At 40.9% G+C, this 21,075-nt stretch overlaps 1 protein-coding gene across 1 annotated transcript in view; it reads right to left on the bottom strand.

The window, feature by feature from the left end:
• Positions 1-21,075, bottom strand: part of MEGF10 (multiple EGF-like-domains 10) — a 116,409-nt gene that overhangs the window by 37,733 nt on the left and 57,601 nt on the right. Inside the window, exons 5-9 of the mRNA XM_012645027.1 lie at positions 18,332-18,578; positions 16,727-16,847; positions 12,905-13,041; positions 7,804-8,016; positions 1,381-1,555 (exon numbers count right to left, since the gene is read on the bottom strand). Coding sequence (XP_012500481.1) covers positions 1,381-1,555; positions 7,804-8,016; positions 12,905-13,041; positions 16,727-16,847; positions 18,332-18,578 — 893 coding nt within the window. The remainder of the gene's footprint in view (positions 1-1,380; positions 1,556-7,803; positions 8,017-12,904; positions 13,042-16,726; positions 16,848-18,331; positions 18,579-21,075) is intronic.

Raw genomic sequence — 21,075 nt, 5'->3', positions numbered from 1 at the left:
CAGTCACCTCTCAGGCAAAAAATGATAGGAACACCCACAAAATAGGGGCTGACATGCTTCTCTAAGCAGAATCCATCAAGTTGGCTTGTCCTGGTCAGTGCCACATGGTTACAGATTTAATGTTAGCATGAATCTTCTTTTATTATTAGAATAGTTCACTCATACCGTGCAGCAGAGCCTTTCATTCTGCAAACAGAGTCTTACATTCTGAGATACAGATCAAGATATACAGACAGAGATAAATGTGAATATTTTCATAAATGGAATTGTTTTTCTGCAATCATGGATATATCTCTTTCTTTTCACTTTTTCACTGAATTTCCAAATCAAAGGTGAAGTCATTAAAAAGAAAAACCCAAAAAACTCTGAATTACAGCTGTTAAAATGGACATATAAAAATAAATTGTAGCCATAAAATTACTGTCAGTAAATAAACATAAATATGAACTATATATTAGAGCCCAACACTTTCTAGATCTCCTTGTATAAAATGTGATTAGTGGGTGAAGCAAAGCAACAGAACACATTCGGCCTGCAGCATGATTCAGTTTACCCAACAGGGAGCACTAAACACAGAACTGGGCTACCAAAGGTGATTGGAGGTCACCTCCTTTCAGAACAGAAGGAACTCTTAAGACAAGGCTAATGCGAGGGCTCAACCAAGGATTGTGACATAGGCGAGAAAACCCTATGAAGATCCTCTGAGCTCAGCGACTTTACAGCCCACTAGTTCTACATTATGTGTTCTGTAATAATCTCAACATTCTTCGTAGCTCAATGTCTCCTCTTTAAAATGGGAGAGAATAATTGAAGAACAACACATTTTCCTTTAAAACAAAAATTTCCGATCTATAGCTAAGAAATCCTAGAAACTGTAGGCAGAATTCTGCTCCATAGGAGTATAGGCATATGTGTAGAGTCTAGATTTTCAAAGGAACCTAAAAACTATATGCAACTAACTATAGAATGTAAATACTTAAGTACTAATTTGACATATGGTGTGTCTTTAAATTTCATAGAATTAAAAACAAAAACTGTCAACAATAATACGTAACCTACTTGAAAAAGTAACTTCTTTGCTGCCTATAAAACACAGTAAAGTCATTACTCAAGGAATAATTATGATATATCTTACTTCCTGACATATATTTATATTAAAAATTAATGTCACGTTTATAGTTTTACCAGCTTTCCCAGCCATCATTCTAAGGTAATTCCTTATATCTCTATTAGTACTTCTGTCTTCATTCTCTTTCTTGTTAATGAAGTGAATGATGCTAGCACATTCATTATACTTCACCAAAGGCCACATAAATCGCGGTATTGACATGCTCCACCTTGCACCCCTCTTCTCCCTCCTCAAAAGCCCAAGTCACTCACTTTGAACCCCGGGGCACAGGTGCACTTTCCAGTCACACTGCCACAGTCGGCCCCGTTGCGGCAGCTGCAGATCTGTTGGCAAGCCTCTCCGTAGAATCCAGGAGAGCACGTCTCGTTACAGTAGAGTCCTGACCAGCCCGGCTTGCAGGCACACTCTCCAGACATGGGGTGACAGCTGAAAGACGTGGATGGAAAGAACAAGTCACTCTGGGATAGACATGACACCCGAGGCCGTGCAAATGTTTCTTTAGCCATGACACTAAATGTGTGGGTAAGTCCAAGCACAGTAACTGAAACTTCATTACCAGGCTTAGTGTGATTTCATTAATTGGCTGAAACCTGATTGGTACTACAGATATGTTGTATGAAATCAGCATCATCTCTAGCAGGATGAGTATTACAAACACAACATTTCATCTGAAATTCTTTTTAATCTTCCTAAATCAAAAGCACTAATTCAGTAAAAGGTCGACTCTAGGAGGAGAGCTAAAAAACTCCATCCCATGAATGACACCAAGTCAATAAACCAGTGCAATGTCCAAGGAACTGCAAAAGCAGTGACCTCGTCAGCCTGTTTCTCCTCTCGGCTCCTTGTACCTGAGACAGCAGCCGCACTGACGGCCAGCGGCCAGCTGCCGCTCCATGGCAAATGGACACGTCAGCTGCGCTAAGACGCACGTGTGAGGGAGTTGGCACAATAGAGCACTCTGTGGCACACTGGCTCAGAACATGTGTGCTTCTCACATAGGAAAATCCTAACAAACAAACTAGCTGTGCTGACAACTGGAAGACTGTTTAAAGATGGTCTTCCTCTCCTGATGGAGCTAAAACCCTCCTCTTAATTAGGGCCAACAACAAAATCCACTGTGGCATCCAGACATTTGCTAAATAACCTCTCATCAAAGGAGTGTTCGTAGATTTTCTACTCTTGGAAATAAGAATGAGCTGGGAAGTGTGAAGACTGAGGATGTAATTCTAGTTCTCCTACTACCTGAACAACCTCAGTGAAAGCCTGAGGTCCCAGTCTGGCACATGAGGGTCTGAGCCACACCCCATAATCTCATATCATATCTTCCTCTTCCTTCTCCTCCATCAGAAAAAGCCTGAGGGTTACATGGTATTTGTATTCAAATACACTTTTGACCCCTGCTGCAACTAAGTGCCCACAAGCAACAGTCCAGGAATCCACAGCATATTCAGGAAACATGGCGTGAAGAAATATCCAAGTACAACTCTGCATTGGACATGGTTTCTTGGGCACAGAAGGTGTAGATCAAGAAGACAAGGGTTTGAGTCTCAGGTCTACTTAGGTCTACTCAAGTCTGTTTATAGGCTATCATCTTTTGCATATCGCTTACCCTTGATCAAACGCCTGGCATCTCCAACCTAACATGTCAAAAACTGAGCCCTTGTTCTTCCCTCAGTGTATCTACCACCCAATGGCCCACATTTCTGTAAACAGTACCACCAGTCACTCAGTTTACCCAGGAGTTGTTCTTGATAACTCCTTCTGCCTCATCTCCCATATCCAATTCACCACTAGAACTTAACCATTGTAACTCCAAATACATTTTGAGTCTGCCCACATCTCTTCATCTTCACTGTCACCATCCTCCTCAGCTGACACCCTCTTATCTCGACTCCTGAACAGCCTCTCAGCTTTGCTCCCTGCCTCACTCTCTCCACATCACACATAGGGTGAATCATATCACATCATTCTCCTCCTTAACACTCCATCTCCATCAATACTGTTTAATGTAGATAAAGTGACTATATGATTTATTGTCTAAACCAGGACATTTTTAAGAGTGAAGAGAGAGTCACTTATAATTACACTAGGATAACAGGCCTACAACAGACTGTCCTGTGAAACCGGATATATGATCACCCTAAATACAGCCCATGGGGCCTTGTCATCTGGCCACTGCCTACTTCTCAACCTCTTCTTTTGTCATTATTCTCTCTTTACTACTATGCTTGACCACATTGGATTTGAATTTGTAAAGCACCCAGTTTTTCCAACCATATTCCTGGAATGCCATTTCCCTTCTCTTTACCTGTCTGTCTCCAGCTTGTCCTTCCAGTTCTCAGCTTAAGTATCTCTTCCTCAGCGAGGCCTGCCCTGACCGCCCGGTCACCACTAGGTCTCTCCCATGCTCTTTCCTAGAGCCCTTTTCTTTCTCCTCATCTCACTTATCACGGTCTATAATCCTGTGTTTATTTTTACAGTCTTTTAACATCTTCCTTCCCCTCTAGACTGTGAGTTCCATGAGGGCAAGAATTACGTCTGTGTTGTCGTCTGTCTCTGGCACACAATCGGCCCACAGTAAATGCTGATTGAGTGAATAAGTGAAAATGTCACAGTTGATGCATAGCAGATCTGACTCTAGGGATCTAGCTTTCCCACACCAATCTGCTTCTCCTTGACATCTCGGAGGCATTGAGACATGTTACATTATATTTAGTATATCTGTATGCAAAGGCAGAATTTCCCTTAAAACTAGTTTTGAAAATGTTAAAGTCTTGGCTTAAGGGGAATAGCCATTAATTACAGGGAACACTGTGATGTTTGTGATGATGTTGTGAGTGAGTGCATAGACTAGAAGTAATTTACTGAGCAGTGATGCTAAACACTCCATGTGCACTATTCAATTCCATCCTAAGTGGTAGGTATGATCCCATTTTATCAAGGAGGAAACAAAGGCCTACAAAGAGTAAGTGATTTGTTCAAAGTCTCACACAGGTAGTGGCAGAATCAAACTTGAACCCAGGGTGGTTTGGTTTTGCACCAAAGAAAAAGGAAGTTTGCTAGCAGCCTGCTGAGGGCGGGGGACTAGATATGAAAGGGAATTGCTAAAATTTAGGATTTAGCAGACAAAGGGTCAACAGGATCAGTTGCACCTGCATTGTGCAAAACACAGAGACAAATTTAAATGAACTTCAGTAAGGCTCTATATTTGAGAAAAGGAAAAGCAATTTTCCAAGAGATGGATTGGTTAAAATAGTTCACCTTATCTTAACATACTGTAAAAGAGAGAACATTTTTGGTGGCAAATATTATTTTCCATTAAAAAGCAGAAAATAATATTCATGGTGTAGACATAAAATGGTAAATGAAACGACAATTTGAAACAGTGAATTGAAGTATATGAGAGGTAGACGGAGAAATTGATATTCAATGCCCCCCAGTGAGTGTTAGTGTAGCGCACTGGTTCTCAGATTGATTGACACCAAAATTACTATTCTGCAATTTGTAATTAGATGTAGGAAGCCAGGGCACTCTGGAAGCATTTGATGGGTTCTCATGCAGGCAGCTTAATTGGCAATGAGATTTACGTGTTGATGTAGGAGCAGCAGATTGGTGGTTGAAGGGTAGATATACTCATTACCTGTTTTCTGTCTAAAGAACAGATTGCTTTGTGTGTATGAAAATGGGACTATACACATATGGGAATATTTGTCATTTTATACACACATATAACTAGATATACATATTCTGGTAAATTTTTCAATTTAATAGTTAAGTGATAGCAAGAGACCAATACTACATAATATTGGCTAAAGCAGACTGAGCCATTGAGCTTTCTTTTATTCATTTCCTTAGATATTATTAATGCTCAAATTTAATGACAATTAGGTGACATTTGCAAATAAACATATCCTGATTGTCCATAGCTATTAAATGTCCTTATTAACAAGAACTAATATACATATCCCATGTGGAATCTTACTAAATCTCAAATTTTATCTTCTTGTTTAAAATCATTTCCACCATAAAAGTTAGTTTTCAGTTGAAAGGTCCAGGTCCCACTGACTGTCTTTAGGCTCAATAACAGTACTGAAATTTAAAATACTAATTTTGCTTATAAATATGTTTAAATACATTTCAATCCTATGATAGACTGCAAAATAAAAATGGCTATAAATTCTTTGTAACACTTTCATTAAGAGGTGGAGTATATTGAATCCAGACTTGGTTTGGTAACTTGCTTTGTCTAAAGGGACATCAGCAAACATGACACAACCAAAGGCTTGAAAAATGTTTGCATGTTGGAGCTTGCCCTCTTGCTGCTTTTAGAATCCAGTCAACATGTGAAGAAGCCCAGGCTAGCCTGCTAGATGCTGGAGACACGTGGCACAGTCACCCTCCTCACCCAGCCAAATGCCAGACATGTGAGTAAAGACATCCAGGACCACTTAGCCTCTAGTTGATCTGCCAGCTGAACACATGGAGACTAGCAGAAGAACCATCAAGCTGAGCCCAGCCTACACAGCCAAGCAAAAAAATCATCAGCTAATAAAAAATTATTGTTTTATGCCACTAAGTTTGGGGAGTTTTTTTTAATGCAGCAAAAGCTACCTGATACAAATTCCTACTCAAATATATGGCTGCAATATATGTCAATATGTATATCCACAGAATTCAAAATCTACCTAAAGACAATGTACACTATTAATTTACATTGCATTAGATATGCTGTAAATTATAATGAAAGGCTTGAAGATAAACAAATATCATGAATTGTGTAACAACAAAGCTCTACTTGCTTGATTAAATGCTAAAGTGAACAAGACAGACTTTCAATTAATTCAAAGATTCTATGCCTTTTGGTTTGAAGGGACCCTGTGTTTGCAGGAATTTTACATGGTAGTTCAAGATATAAGAATTAGATGGTTGGCTTCAATTGTGAATTCAACAAGATAGAGTTATATAATCTACATTCAACTGGTTTTAATAGAAATTTATAAAAGCTAATCTTTAAAAATAGCTTTCATGATTTAGGGAAGTACTTAATAAGCTAATTGTTTTTTAATTTTCTGATTATTTGATATACATCATTAGACAGATTTTAGTGTTATTTTGATTTATGTGATTATCAAATAATCTCATGTACTTCTTTGTTAAAGCATACACGCTCAGGTACATGTGAGCTATGTAAAATTATGACAGTATTGGCCTCAATAACTCTCCACTCACACCTTGCCACTACTAATGCAGTACCCAATTCCAACAAAACCAACATTCTCTCTGCTTCTCCAATTCTTCTCTTAGCAGAGCTCTCCCTTTGTATAGGTTTATTATTCCATTTGATTTCACCTGTGTCTACGTATAACGAAATAGCACTCTGGTATAATGCTCTTAGCCATCACTACATGAGGTTACTTTTTGTTGCAACAGTTCTTACAGTGTAGGAAAGGGAGCCAAACTCATGACTGGTCCCTAATCCTGCCAGCTCCCTAAATACTGGAGAGTTGAAAAACAAACAAAACCCTACAGAGATTATTCATTTTTGCTCCCCAAATGTTTACCCAAACTCGTCATGTAAAGAATGGAAATATTTTCCAATGGAAAAAAACAAAAGTTGACTAAAGTGGCTTACAAAGTTACTTGAATAAGATTGAGAATACACTTCTTTGATATGCCCCACTAAAATGTATTCCAGCACACACACATACACACACACACACACACACACACACACACACAGTGCAAAGTCTATTTTTCTGTTCCTAACAATGGTTTAAAAAAGAGACCAACCACCTTCTGTTTACTTTTAACTTTTGTGCATTTGGGATTTGATGTGGCCACGAGTTATCTTTCAGAAGTATAAATGAAGTAACAGCTGTACCGAATGCAAATAAAAGTTATTTTAGTAACAGCTGAACTGCTATATAACGTACTACATTTTTGTCTAACTCAGCTTTTCCAGCAGTCTGCAAACGAGGCCCACAATTCTAAGTCGTGTGTATCTGGTCCGTGGGGGAGGGAATGGAAGAGAGGGGTCCAGAAGATATTTTCAGGGGCAGACAAGGTACAGCAGGGTGGGTGGGATCGTGGTTTCCTGTTCTCAAATTCTTCGAGAGATTTTTGAGCTAAAAGACCCCTGCAAGTTCTATGTCAGAGTAATCAATTCTGAAAAGACATTTCGCATGTGACAGCCACATGTGAAGCACTTTCACAAAACTTCCACTGGTACACTTCCTCTCTAGAGTCTTTTTTTCTTCCACAGATGTGCTGTCAAGTAAAAGATATTGCAGTGACAATAATTTTATGATATTTTTACATACTTAACTTGGCTTAACCCCTTGTTTCTCATTGCATCTTTGCTTCTAGGGGAATATCACAGAATCCCTCACTTAAGGAAAAGTTCTGCTAACCTCAGCAAATTTAATTCTTATCAGTGGCCATTAATAGAGAATAGAATTTAATATCCACCAACAACCATCTAACAATTTTAGCACTTCTGATGTGGGCCACCACTCACCAAGTAAAAAAGTCTTCCTTTTACGTGGTGATTCCGGCCCAGGATAGCCCAGGAACAGGAAGGGACTTGGGGTGAGAAACTCTGTCAATCCCTCCTTCCTGGACACTGAGGTTAAAATCTTAATAGTACGCATCCCTCCAAGGGCAGTGACACTCACCTATGAGTGTTGTCCAGGTGGCAGGGGCACCGCTTGTCACATTTGATGCCGTAGAGCCCCTCCGGACACAGGCGCGCCTCGCAGCGCTCGCCAGCAAAGCCGGCTTCACAGAGGCACGTGCCACTCACGTGGTAACATTTCCCCCCATTGACACACTGGCAGGTCTCGGCACAACGGATTCCGTAGGTCCCAACTGGACACTCATCCTGACACCTATCAAGCAGTGGGCAAAAACAGAAGACAGATTAAATGGCTGATTCATAATGGCTTTGTTATGCATAAATTGAAGCTGATTTTTGTTCTTGATACTATTTAGTGATTGTCTTGTTACAGAAATGAAAAGCATTAGGATAAGTTACTATGGCAACTTATAGCAATAACATTAGTGTGGCTTGTATAAAGAAGAAATAACAAAAACAAAACACAAACAAAACAAAATTATGAGCTTGGGACATGAAGCCTGATTACCCTAGTGCTTGCCAAAGGTATATGTAGCACTTTAGCAGATACCAAGAATAAAAGAAAAGAAATTACCCAAACGTTAGTCTCAGTCCATAATTAGGAAATTTAAAAATAGGCTTTCCCCATTCCAAAGAAAAAACTTTGCGGCCAATTTTAAGCTAAACTTTAATTTTCTGGGCTTTCATGTAAACATTAATTTTTAATCTCAGCCACGTTTCTGCTCTTTTCAAAGCTGAATGGCAATCACTTCTTCTCGTTTAGGAAGTTATGTAACTGATAAGCAAAGTCCTCTTCAGATTGGGGGAATTCTACCTACTGAAATCAGGCGTCCTCGATTTCAACCTGGGAAGTGCCTGCAGGTAGTGGGTTGTAGGAAGGCTTGGAGTTTTCTAACACGAAATTGTTGGGAAGTGGGGTATTGTCCTCTGTTGGGAAGTAGGGCTGCCAAATGGCAAGTAGAAGATATGAGTCCTCAAAAATTCACTTTATTGTCTTTTAAAAAATGGTGTTGGAGCTCTGTCCCAGAGGAAGGATGTGCTCTAGGTAAGGTGAATGAGATGGGAAGCTCTGTTGCTGGAGGGAATCGTGATAGAAAAAAGAATATGATCTCTTGTTGCACCATGGAAAGCACGAATAGCTTTGGGCTAGCCAAGTTTCTTTTTGGCGAGGCCAGGTGACGGGGCTCTCTGCAGCAGAAGGAGAGCTTTCTGCCAAGGGAGAGGGAGACAGGGCTTTGTCTAGCAGAGTGGTCACCACAAGGAAGGTACATTTTGTCTCAGCAGCCACTTCCCATGTGGCTCTCAAGTCATGCCAGACCCAGAGACAAAAATGTAGGTCAGCATTGCATTTTTCAGATCGTATAATGTGAGCAGCAAGGCATAATAGCAAATTTAAGCACACTTAAAAGAAACAGCAGAGAAATATACTTCAAAGTCACAACCTTTCTGCAAGGCTTTGCATATTTTTAGTGATAGGGTGCAATGACTAACAATCCCAGGGTGAGTAGGCTTCTATTTCAATGTAGAGTACAAATCTTGAGAATCCTTTGATACTCTTCTGATTAGCTCTAGCATATATTTAATATGATGGAGACAAGGAAAAGGGCCTCCTATAAGGTTGATTTCACAGATTCTAGCCATCTTCAGGTGTATTTGGCAATTAGGCAAAGTCTTCAACTGATCAACAAATTATTAGAAAAGTTCTCAAGTAACTGAACTAATATTTACCATCCAATCAAATATGTGCTTTAAAGTTACACATGAGTATATCTATTTTTAGATCAGAAAGTATTTTTAAAAGGTACTGTTTACTTTTAACCTATAATAAGCTTTAATAACCCAAGTCATTTAGTTTATTCCTTGAAGATGTACATTTTAAAGGGAAAAATGCTGAGGTACAATAATTTGGCCTTATGGTTCCTGCTGAAGGCTAACAAGACAACTTTACAACTTCCGTTCGGATTTTCTTGCAAGTCAGCACCAAAAGGACAAAGATAAAGGTAAAATAATATCACTTTCTCTCTCCTACAAGGATTTGAAAACAAACCCCAATGTTAAGCCTTGGACCATTTTCATGACTTTAATTTAGTAAAAAGCACAGCTCTAAAAGTGGGTGAAAATGGGATAGATCAGAACCCTGGGAAAGTATCTGATATCAAATTACAGGGAACTAGTGTGTATATTGTACCATAACTTGGCAGAGACTTCCTTTTCTCAGGGAAAAAAAAATCCATAATAGCTGGTCCTGATCCATATTTACCTTTCCAACCCATAATTAAACATACTACTAGCTTTTATTATAAATACAAAACAAAAAGTCATTTGAATTTTACTAACTAAATTTTACTAACTAACCGCTGTTATGTAAGGTGGGCTGCTTTCTTTTTTGTCAATGTTGCACTTGCAACAGAATCCTGTTAATAATAGCTGTGTCTATTTCCATACACCAAACCAAAATGGTAGGATATCTTTCTAGAAGTATACATTTTCCATCTTGAAAATAAACATGCCTTTCTGACTGGATGCATTAAATGTCTTTGTCAAGCAGTATTATCTCCCTTTTTGGTTCCTTTATCTTCAAGAAGCACTATATCCCAACAAATGTTATGCCCTTCATGTTGCTCTTGTGGCCCCCACTGGAACCAAAAAAGCTATCTCAGGAATCAGTGAAGGAGGAAAAGTGTTCTTAGGAAAGATGACAAAGGAGTGATAAAGATATAGCAATAAATATTGGCCATAATAGACATATGGAAATTTTGAAACCTTCTAATTTTTTTTTTTTTTGAATAATGCCCTGGAATTGGGAAGAATGGACAGGCATTAAATAGAGAAAAACTAATAAAACACAACACCAATTCCCAAACCAATGAGGGTCATGGACTTGTTTTAACACCATTGTAATTATTACGCTGCATCTCACGTGAACTTAAGGAAAGGGAGGTGAGTTAGCGTGTAGGGGGTGGCGGCTCCCTCCTTCACCCTTGTCCTTTTGAGCATGTCCCTCCCTAGAGTAACTGGAATAGTTGGGCCAAACCATGATTTAGTGTGAAAGAATCACATTCCTCATTAAAACTTGGATCTAAGAATCAGCTGCCTATCTTCCTAACATATGGAACTGCTGCTCTGGGGGAAACATAAAAAGTGCTGGGAAACAGCCAACTTCTCCACGGTTGTAGATACAGGAAAGAGTTCCTGCACTAAAGACCAATGCTGCATTCCCCCAGTTCCTGTCTATAATTCTCAACTTTACCTTCTTGCAACCACATCTATCTTTACTTCCAGGGCAAAATGGAACAAGGCTTGGCGGGACTACCTTTTGGGCTTCACCCTAACAGAGTCTAATACTGAGTCGTGGATCCCTTCACACCACTAGCACTTACTGAGCACCGATTAAGGGCATGGGCCCAAGCTAGAACATCCAAGGCCCCAGAGCCATTCTAAGACAATGCAGTTGGTGTTAGAAACACCCCTTTCTTAGCCCCTTCAGAAGAATTTTTGTGAGGATCTGGAAACCATCCTCTCTTCACTCTTACTTCACTGTGCCACATTACATTTCCTCCCCACAACATCCTCTAGACCTTTCCACAAACCGCGAAGGCTTTTATTTGGGCATCCCATGCGCTGCTCTGCCAGCCTACTAGATGCCTGTTTGGTTTTCTCATATTTCCCTCTAGCTGGGAGGCCGTCTTCCCCACATCCTGGGAATGCTTTGCTGGCAGAGGCCTGCGGTGGTGCTTGCTCCTAGAAACGGCAGCCTCTGGCCTTTCCTCACTGATCAAGTTGCGCTGACTTCTCAAAACGAGGGAAATGGCAAGTTGAGACCCCAGCCCCACAAGGCCTCTCTCCCCACACCTCCTGCCACAAACTGCCCCATAGCCGCTCATTATTTTCCTCTCATGACGTATGTGCTTGCTGTCATTGTGTGTGTGTTAGCTCTAGAACCCAGACGGGATGACAACTGAAAGCAGGAATCAAGGCATCAGCTCATCAGAAAAACAACAGTTACAAGAGCAACAAGTCAAAAGGCAAATTCCCTCTTTACTTTCCTTCTGTTTCTCTGGCTCTTTGTCTTCCTTGCCTCAAATCTAAAATTTACCTGAAAATTAGCTGTTATTCCCTTTCCCTGTGTTCCAAATAAGATGGGTATAAGCTTACTTGCTTTATATGTTGTTTTTGTGTTGCCTCTAATTTGAAACTTAAATTTGAGTGATTTCTATCAACTATGTAAGTACTAGTGATTATTAATCTGAGTGAGCTAAGAATTCCTTCACTAAAACATAATAATAGCTAATATTTATGAGTTCCAGGACTGTTCTAAATGCTTTAATATACTTACTAACTTATTTAATCCTTACAACAACCTTAGAGGAAAGTACAATTATTGTTAGAACGTTACAGATGAAGATGTTTCCAAGGACACATTGGCCTAAACGTAGGTTCCAAAAGATTGTTTTAAATTATTATACCCTTCTGCCTCCCAAGCCTCTTTTCTCTAATTCTACACACACATCCAACGAGCTTGGTTATCTAGTCTTCCTAGACATAACAGATTAAAGAGCAAATTAAAAGTAGGGTGAGCAAAGCCCTTCCAAGTGACAACTTCCCACCTACTACAGAAAATGATAAACGGTGGCTGTAAGGGCCACATGAGCCATTTGCTCTGATTTCATGTGGGACCAGAGAGCTCTGTTGAGTCCCAGTGGATCTCACTCTATTACCACCAGATAATATAAGGACGAATATTCTAAATAGAATATGGAATCACAGGAAGGGGTAACTTTATACTTGTTAGAGGTACCTAAGTACATATTCCATTTCAAAATAAATGTATCCCCAAATACTTAAAATGTAAGTGGCAGTCCTAAACACTCAACTTTTTAGAATGACACATTTATCATGGGTTCCAAACAGCTGATATTTTATGGGGTTTTTTTGTAATGCTTTCTCTGTTCTCTTCAAGTCCCCATTGCTATTTATGAATCAGTTTCTACATACTGAATTAGGATGGAATCTGTCAAACACACTGATGCTATATAGATGTATAGTCATGGACACATGGTATTGAAGATGTTCCCTGGACCTGCAGAATTTTCCTTTCATGCCATTATGAACGGTCAGAGAAATACAAAGGTGTCCCTTACCGTTCCCCTGTGTATCCTGGACTGCAATGACATTGGCCTGTGGCAGCATCACATGTCCCTCCATTATGGCACTGACATTCTTGGGAACAGTTCTTTCCAAAGCGACCCTCGGGGCAAGGCTGACCGCACACTGTGCCCTGCATTCAAAGAGACTTGGAAAATTAGATGGGCCTCCAGCCAGGGAGGGATTGGAGGAGGGAGAATAAAACAGAGGAAATAGAAAGGGAAGGACGGCTATGGGAACAGGGCTGCAAGAAGATTAGATTAAGGGAATTTTAGAACTGTTCATCATCTTAAAAAATGTTAGAAATTTTAAATTGACTTATTTACTTGGTAAGCCCAAATCTCAAGATACATTCAAAGATGGCAGACTAATAATCTTAAGAAAAATCCATATTAAAAACTGAAGTTTGAGATAAAGTTACATCAAATTATTATGGCAACCTAAGGAATTTATAAATCCTCCTAAGTGTTCTTCCTTGTGTCTTACACGCACAATAAGTCAACAATACTTACTGAGGATCGCTACATAAATGGCAACATCTGGCGCACATGTAATGCCCAAATGCTTCACCATATGTTCTAGAGAAAATACACATTGTCGTTGGCTTTATTTCTTAAAATGTAGCATAACATAAGATTGAAATTTTGTGTACCTGAATTAACAATTACATTGCCTAAGAAACATTTCTACTGGAATTAACTTAGACATTTATTTCAGAAGAAAAACACTTTATTTTCAGCAGATTCAACAAGCATTGCTGAGCCAAGATCAATAGGAAAGCTTATTTCCTGGGGAGAAAAATCAAGAGAGCAACTTGGACATTTCTCCTCACCCTGGAGGCTGTCCGTCTTATCAAGCAGTCATTATATTTACTCTACGCCTATGAGGAAGAATAAGATACCGTAGCAATAGGTCAATGAAACACTCTACTGTTTTCTACTTCCCTTGGCTGTATAACGGGCTCACAGCTTCTCACTTACTTACTGGAGTTATAATTAGACAAACAACATATCCCCCAAACAGGTAGTTTGCTAATGTTTTTAACTGTTGGAAGTTGTTGCTTTGTCCTCTTTCTCTCTAAAAAAAGGCAGACTGTGGGCACTCTGAAATTGGAGGCTAGCGAACACCAGATGGTTTCGTAAATGTTTATTCTGGACAGCGTAAGAAAATACATTTCCTCTAACTCCTGGCTACCCACAAAGGCAGTTGGTGTGCTAATTAAGTCTCCTCTGGTGGTTTCTAGCTATCTACAAACGGGGATATTTCTTCCACAGACTCTTGGAACCCAAAGGGCCTTTGAGAGATGATTCAAATCAGCACTTAACTGAAAGTCGTCTGTGTGCCAGGCATCGAGCTAAGCACTGAGAATCAAAGATAAGGTCACAAACTTTAATTACCTCACAGTGTGGTGGGGGACAGATGTAAAAATAGCTCTAATCTGTCCATTCTAGCACAGCATACTACACTTGATGCGATGAGAAAAGGTGACTGAAGGAATAACGTTTAATGTGCGAGGGTCGGTCTGTAGTAAGCAAGGGCTCTGGGGAAAATTTTCACTCTCTCAGGGCCTGACTCTAACTACCCCTAACAGTTCCACATACGCTGCAGAAATTGCTGCTGAAACATTTTTATGCATAAGGATTAACATGAGCAAACAGCTTTAAAGAGGACATTATTTCTTGTAGTTTAAATTCCTATGCGTGTGTGTACATGTAAGAGGAATACGTGTTCATCTTTGAAAAGCACCTAGGACAACAGCACACATAAAATGTTGTAAAGGAGAAGTGTAAGTTGGAAGCTCGGCTACACAGAGAGAAAAGTGACCTGAAGCATTGCCAGGGTGAGGGGCCCAGAGCAGAGAGAAGGGGTGGAAGGGGAAGCTCCACTGGCCCTCTAGAAAGGATCCATCTGTCCACCTGCTGGGACTCGTGGTCCCAGCCTGTGGTTACCACTATGCCACAGCATGACCACCTCAACAGAGAAAACCTGCAACCTCAGGGCTAAAGGAGGCAACTCCACAGACAGTATCTGCACAAAAGTCCTCAGAGTAGAAGGCTTGTAGTTCCTCACCCACAGAGCACAGGGCTCTCTGGACACTCTGCCATTCCAGAAAAATCCTTCCCTTGCCAGGGGCCAATGTTGACAAAAGGTCGAGTATAGGAAATGAAGGAAGAGAAGCAGTCAAAGATAAGCCAGCATTTTTACCATGGGCAACTAAGAGGGAAGTGTTAGTTTTAACCAAGATAAAAAAGGTAGAAGAGGAGTAGCCTTAAGAAAGGCTTGGGCATACAAGCTTGGTTTTATCAACATTGACTTTGCGAGGCATGCTTGAATTTGCTCAGTACTCCTTCAAAAGCTTCTCTGTCCGCCTCATCCGCGGGCACTCAGTTACAAGCCCCTCTCTCTCCAGCTCCATTGCCTCACGGAGTTTCTCCATGCTTTGCCTCAAGAGTTCTTGACCCTTGAGAATTTCTGCCTCACCATTTTTGACCCTCACCTTGGGTCTGATACTTGTTGTACCCCTGCCCCAGTGGTCTTGACATCTTGAACTCTCCCTTCCTGCCTAGACTCCAGTTCTCCTCGTGCTATACCCACAATAAAGGGCAATACCAGACCAATTCTACCCCCAGGTCTGGCTGCAGAGACTACAGCTTGGACATAGCCCCAACAGATGGTGGCTTCGTATGTGATAAACACACACCTGGGCTCAGGGCAGGTAAGATGAAGATTTGGGAATATCATCAGGTGACTCTTAAAGCTATGGGTCTGCATTACATTTCCAGAAAGCCTTTATAGTGAGAAAAGAGAAGAAGGACAAGGCCCAAACCTAGGAAATACTGTAACGAAGGGGTATATAAGAAGAGTGGGGGTTCGGAGAAGAGATCTTTAGTACAAGTGGTCAGAGAGAGGGTGATTAGAGAAGAAGAAGATTTAGGAAGGGAGGCTGGTGATCAACAGTCAAAAGCTCTGGAGAAGAGAAGCAGAAGGAGAACAAAGAGTCTTGGCAATTAAGAAGTCACTTGTGACATCTGAAAGGACAGTTTCAGTATTGCTTACGGAGATAGACAGCGACAACAAAGTAAACTGCTCTGTTAAGTAGTTTGTTGATAAAGTAAACAGCCATTGGTCCTTCACTCTTCTGTCTTCAAGTAGACACAGGCACAAGCCAACTCAGGAAGATGACAACAATAGTATTTCCTGATTTCAGGTAAGTCTAATTAGCAAACTAATTGGCATTTTGAATTCCACTTAGCCCTAAGCCTGTGAAATTGCTACTGAAGAAAGGGTATCCTGCTCAAAGTTTGGGGAGTATGGTCAGTTGTAGCTTCCTCCCAGATTACCACGCTAAAGCCCTGAAAAGTTCTGAAATACTTGATAAACTTGGTTTACCTCAATGTATCTCCAGATTTGTAGGACTGGATGACTTTTTTCACATAACACTTATATTGTTGAGAATAACGTTGCCATAGAACAACAGCAATTCATGGAAGATAATTATGAAAATGATCGTTGAATAATTCCAGTGTTTATCAGCTGGATATTTGCCTCTTTTTCATCCTGAGGGGAAATGCAGGACAGACAGCCACTATCTTTTCCATGAGGACCCTTAATACACTCCACGTCCAGGATGAAATCACCTCCTGCCTTCTCTAGACTAGAGGATTTCAGCTTCAAAGTGGCTGGCTATTTCCAATTTTGGAGCCATTAACCATATTTGTAACTTTCTCTTGTGCCGACGTCCTCCACGTGTGTATTCACTTGAGCATCCCGGAATGAGTGGCTTTGGGGTGGGGCGGGTGGGAGGGAAGGAAGCTTACCATCCAGCCACTAGGGCAGGAGCACTCTCCGGTGACGTGATGACACACTCCTCCATTTTGGCAAGGGCATCTCTGCTCGCACTGTGGGCCGTGTTTACCAGGGGGACAAAGATCCTCACAGCTAAGGGGTTAACGTGTGACAAAGGACATTGTTATTTCCCAGCCACATACCTCAGGTTCACACGCACAACAGCACCCAGGGCCCTAAAATACACAAGCTTTCTCTGTTCAATAACTGTTCATTTAATGTTTTAACGTCAAGAGCAACAATCGTGTTGCCCGGAAGTATCTTTGAGGGGGTCACCCAGTCCTTCCCTTTGTTTTGGGACACTTTCTAATAAAACCATTTCAGTTTGAGGAGAATCTGTCCTACATGATAACACCGAGGAAGAAAAAAGGCCACCGATTGGTGACAGGAACTTTCCATGTAACTCCAATAAAGCTGTGCTACAGTTTAAGTCTACTGTTGTTTGTGTGTTTATTCTAATCTCAAAGACAATCGACACGTTGGCACATCACCTCCTTTGTGCACATTTTCTTCATAATCAATTGTCCATGTTGTCTTGTCCAGACTGATGAGTCTCCAGTCCCTTCCCCTGCCCCATATCCACACCGACCTCCTTCTCTCGGCCTTTGTCTTCTCTGCTCTCCTGCGAAATCGCTCCAAGCTCCCACAGCCCTATGCAATTGTGGCCTTGATGAAAGCCCACAAAAGCAACATTGACAACTAAACAGTCTGCGATGATGACCCATTCCTCTGAACATCAGGGCTTTCTAGGCTAATGCAGTTTTTTCTTTAGCTCTACTTTATAGGCATTAACACTGTCGGCAGGAAGTATTTATCTAATCAGCAGCTTTTTTTCCCCAAATTTTAATTCTGTGATTTATAAGTGTAATTTTCTCAGTAAGGGAACAAGATTTTTCTGTCTCTTACTTTCTTTGGCAAAATCTGCCTCTTATTGTGTTTGCTAATAGAAACAAATTGAAGAATGCCCTTCCCACAAAATAAAGAAAATAGCGGAGGTTAAGGAGTTGCTTCTATGTTCTTCAGAAAGAATTAAACTATCTGTGTGCATATATTCTACACAGATGCGATACACATACCTGCGTATTCACAAAGCAACATATGTACCCATGGGCATTAAACAACCCAGTTAATCCTTTATTATGGACTATTTGTAACTTCCTCCTCCTTTTCCCTTTTCTAAGGCACTGAACCCACCCAGCTTTCTCCAGCCGCAAGGAGCAGAATGACATAGACCATTAACAGCCAGCAGTATAAAATGAATGTGATCCTGGAAGATTTAAAGCAGAACCTCATATCTGCCCCAGTAACCCCCAAATGTTGCCATTCAACATCTTGATTCTCCTTCCGTTTGCCCTGCAAGGAAAGCATGGAAGCTGGGCTCTGACGTCCAAATGCCAAACAGCAGCAGAACCTAACGGCCATCACTGCTGACCTCCCTGTCTATGCTCGCAGCTCCGACCCATCAGCAACTCTTCGGGCAGCTTTGGAAACGGGGGCATAAGCAATATGACAGTGGCAGCAGCATGAATGGAGAGGGTGGGCGGGCTCTGCTACACTGCTGGGCAGCGGTCACTTACAAGGCTCCGGTGTATCCCGGTGGGCAGCGGCATTCCCCTGTGACGTGGTCGCAGGTGGCTCCGTTCTGGCACTGGCATTTCTGGTGACAGTCGTTACCATAGGTGCCCTGCTCACAGCGTTCCTCGCAGCGCCAGCCCCGGAAGCCTGCAGCACAGTGGCAAGCCCCTGTGATGGGGTTGCACAGAGCCCCGTTTTTGCACTGGCACCGGCTGCTGCAGTGGGGCCCCCAGTGGTCACCGTCGCAGGCTGAGATTGGGGACAGAAACAGTGCAGGGTATCAGAGTCTGGTGTGGATAATGGCAAGCTCTTCACAATGAGCTTTCCTCTCCCCTTGGAGAGAATGGCTTGACAACCCCTCATCGCCATTCATTAGCTGGGCATCAGGGCTCCGGCACCAACCCATGGCAATGCCTCACCAACTGGTGCTCAGGACCAGCTGGGCCACTTCCTACCATTCCACTGCTTAAGCATCACTTCATTTCCCAGCTCCATGCCTTTGCTCAGCCTGTTCCCTGCACCTGGAGTGTGGAGTCAGATGTGGCTAGAGTAATGGGCTAGGGGACAGAGCAAATGGTGCTGGGGGGAGAGGAGGCTGGCCAGGCAGATGGAATGACCAGCTTATGCAGGGACTCCTCCACATGTTAAGGGGTCTGGATTGCACCTTGTGGACAAGGGATTAATACTGAAGGATTTTAAGCAAGGAAGGACAGTGCAGATTTGCGTCCTACTAAGTGTGAGGAAAGGGCAGGAAGGAGCTGACAACGAGAGGCGAGAGATGGAGCAGGAAGACAGCAATGGTCCAGATCACAGAGCCGGCCGGAGCCCAGGCAGTGGCAGTGGGAAGGAGGAGGGGACCCGGAGCGGAGGCAGAACTACTAGATGGTGGGCTGACCCTGCTGCAGGTCTGGGCCAGAGTACTCTAAGAGGGAAACTTCTGATCTGCTCTCAAGCTATCAGTCAAAATATTTGTGACTGGGAGGTAACCTCAATTACCTACCAAAACAAGGCAGAAAAAAAAAATGGACTCATATATTTAAATATACTGACCTAGTTAAAAAATAAGACAAACCTGAAACCAAAAATAGAGATTAAATAAAAAGATAATAGGCACACGAAACCAGGTAAGAGAAAGGAAAAAAATAGCATTTGAAAAATATAAAATGTAGTTCCAAAGAAAAGAAAGAGTGGCCACAATACAAAAGTCAATGAGCAGGAAGGGAATTGGGGAAGGGGAAAAAAACCTTAATCCCAAACATTGTAAAAAATTATAGAGGATGAAGATAAACAAAACCTACTCTCAATATGTATTGCCCAGCCAGCAGTGTATTTATTTATTAATTAGATGCTATGAAAATCACTAGGGAAGAGGCACTGTCCTAGAGCTCTTAGGATAAATTGCTTCTATAATTTAAAACAAAAGTTTCATTTCATAAAAATTGCGTAACGTCAACAGATCTGGAATACATAATTGTAAAAAAAAAAAAAACTCTAGGTGCACAGCAAACAACTCATTAGAAGTGCAGGATCCATCTTCCAAAATTAGAATCTACCTTTGATTTCATAATATCAAAAGGTTTAAATGGATAATTCTGTTTTTAATCAGTATGGCTTTGGTCTCATTAGTACCTTAATAAACACTTTAACACAATTAAAAACAATGAGAGAGAATTATTGAACCAAAAGCAGATCAAGAAAGCAATTACCTAAGAACTCACAATCTTCCTTCACAAAATAAGATTAGGCGGTAGTTCCAAAATGAGATTTAAGCCTAATTCTTATTCAGATGAGTTTTTATTTTATTGCTTATAGATGTGGACAATGAATCTTTTTTCAATTACAACTCTGTTAATCTAGGATCTTAAAAGAAAAAATTCTTTAAAAAGATTACATGGAATATTCCTTTTGGTCCTCTCAGCTATTCTAGGTAGAGAATACCTTGCTTTTAACGTCCTCCAAAGTAAATTACACAGTTCTTCCTAACTTGTTCCTTGACTCATCAATCCTCAAGAGTAAGAAAAATCTTCATTCCACATGAGCCAAATCTGTTATCCTACCAGTTAATCCTTTTTTCTCCTGCCCTTTTCACAATGTAGTTAATCCAGTTCATCACTATCCTCTATATTACAAATGATCTTATTCCTGCAATGTGAACGTGGCCTTGATCCTGCTCCTTTCTAAATACTAAAACTCCAACACTTTTACTTATTTTCAAAAAGTATTTTCAATTTCGTTCATCTTTTTGCAGAACACTCTCCAAAGTTTCCATGTCCCTCTCAACTCCTGGGAGCCTTAGATACTGAATTAAATACTTGTCAACTCCTTGTGAACTTAATGGAGGATAAGTTGACTGACGCAAAAGGAATTTTAGCTAATGAAATTGCCTTGATTAAAACATCAAGATCATGTCAAAAGCATTTTTTAAAATTGCAGTGTGTTACTGTAGAGTTTTTCCCACTGTGACACTGGGGTAGGAGTGTCCCCAAGCGCATATGTTTCACAAAGCATGTTTTCTAACAACAGAGCAGTGGGAAGAACAGAGGTACTGAGGCGACAGGACTGGTCTCTCCTCTTCTTCACACCTTGTTTTACATTCCCTTCAACAACTTCTCTCCCAGCAGAGCAGTCAGGCAGAGACCAGCTCTGTTTCCCTGGGATTAGACAAAAAAATAATAATAATAATAAAATAAATATATATAGATATATATCATCATGATAGAAATGAGTTTATGCATAAATTGATAAC

The sequence above is a fragment of the Propithecus coquereli genome, unplaced genomic scaffold, assembly GCF_000956105.1.
Source record: "Propithecus coquereli isolate 6110/MARCELLA unplaced genomic scaffold, Pcoq_1.0 Scaffold224, whole genome shotgun sequence".
Taxonomy (NCBI): domain Eukaryota; kingdom Metazoa; phylum Chordata; class Mammalia; order Primates; family Indriidae; genus Propithecus; species Propithecus coquereli.
Note: the sequence above shows the minus strand (reverse complement) of the source record. Positions and strands in the feature narration are given on the sequence as shown.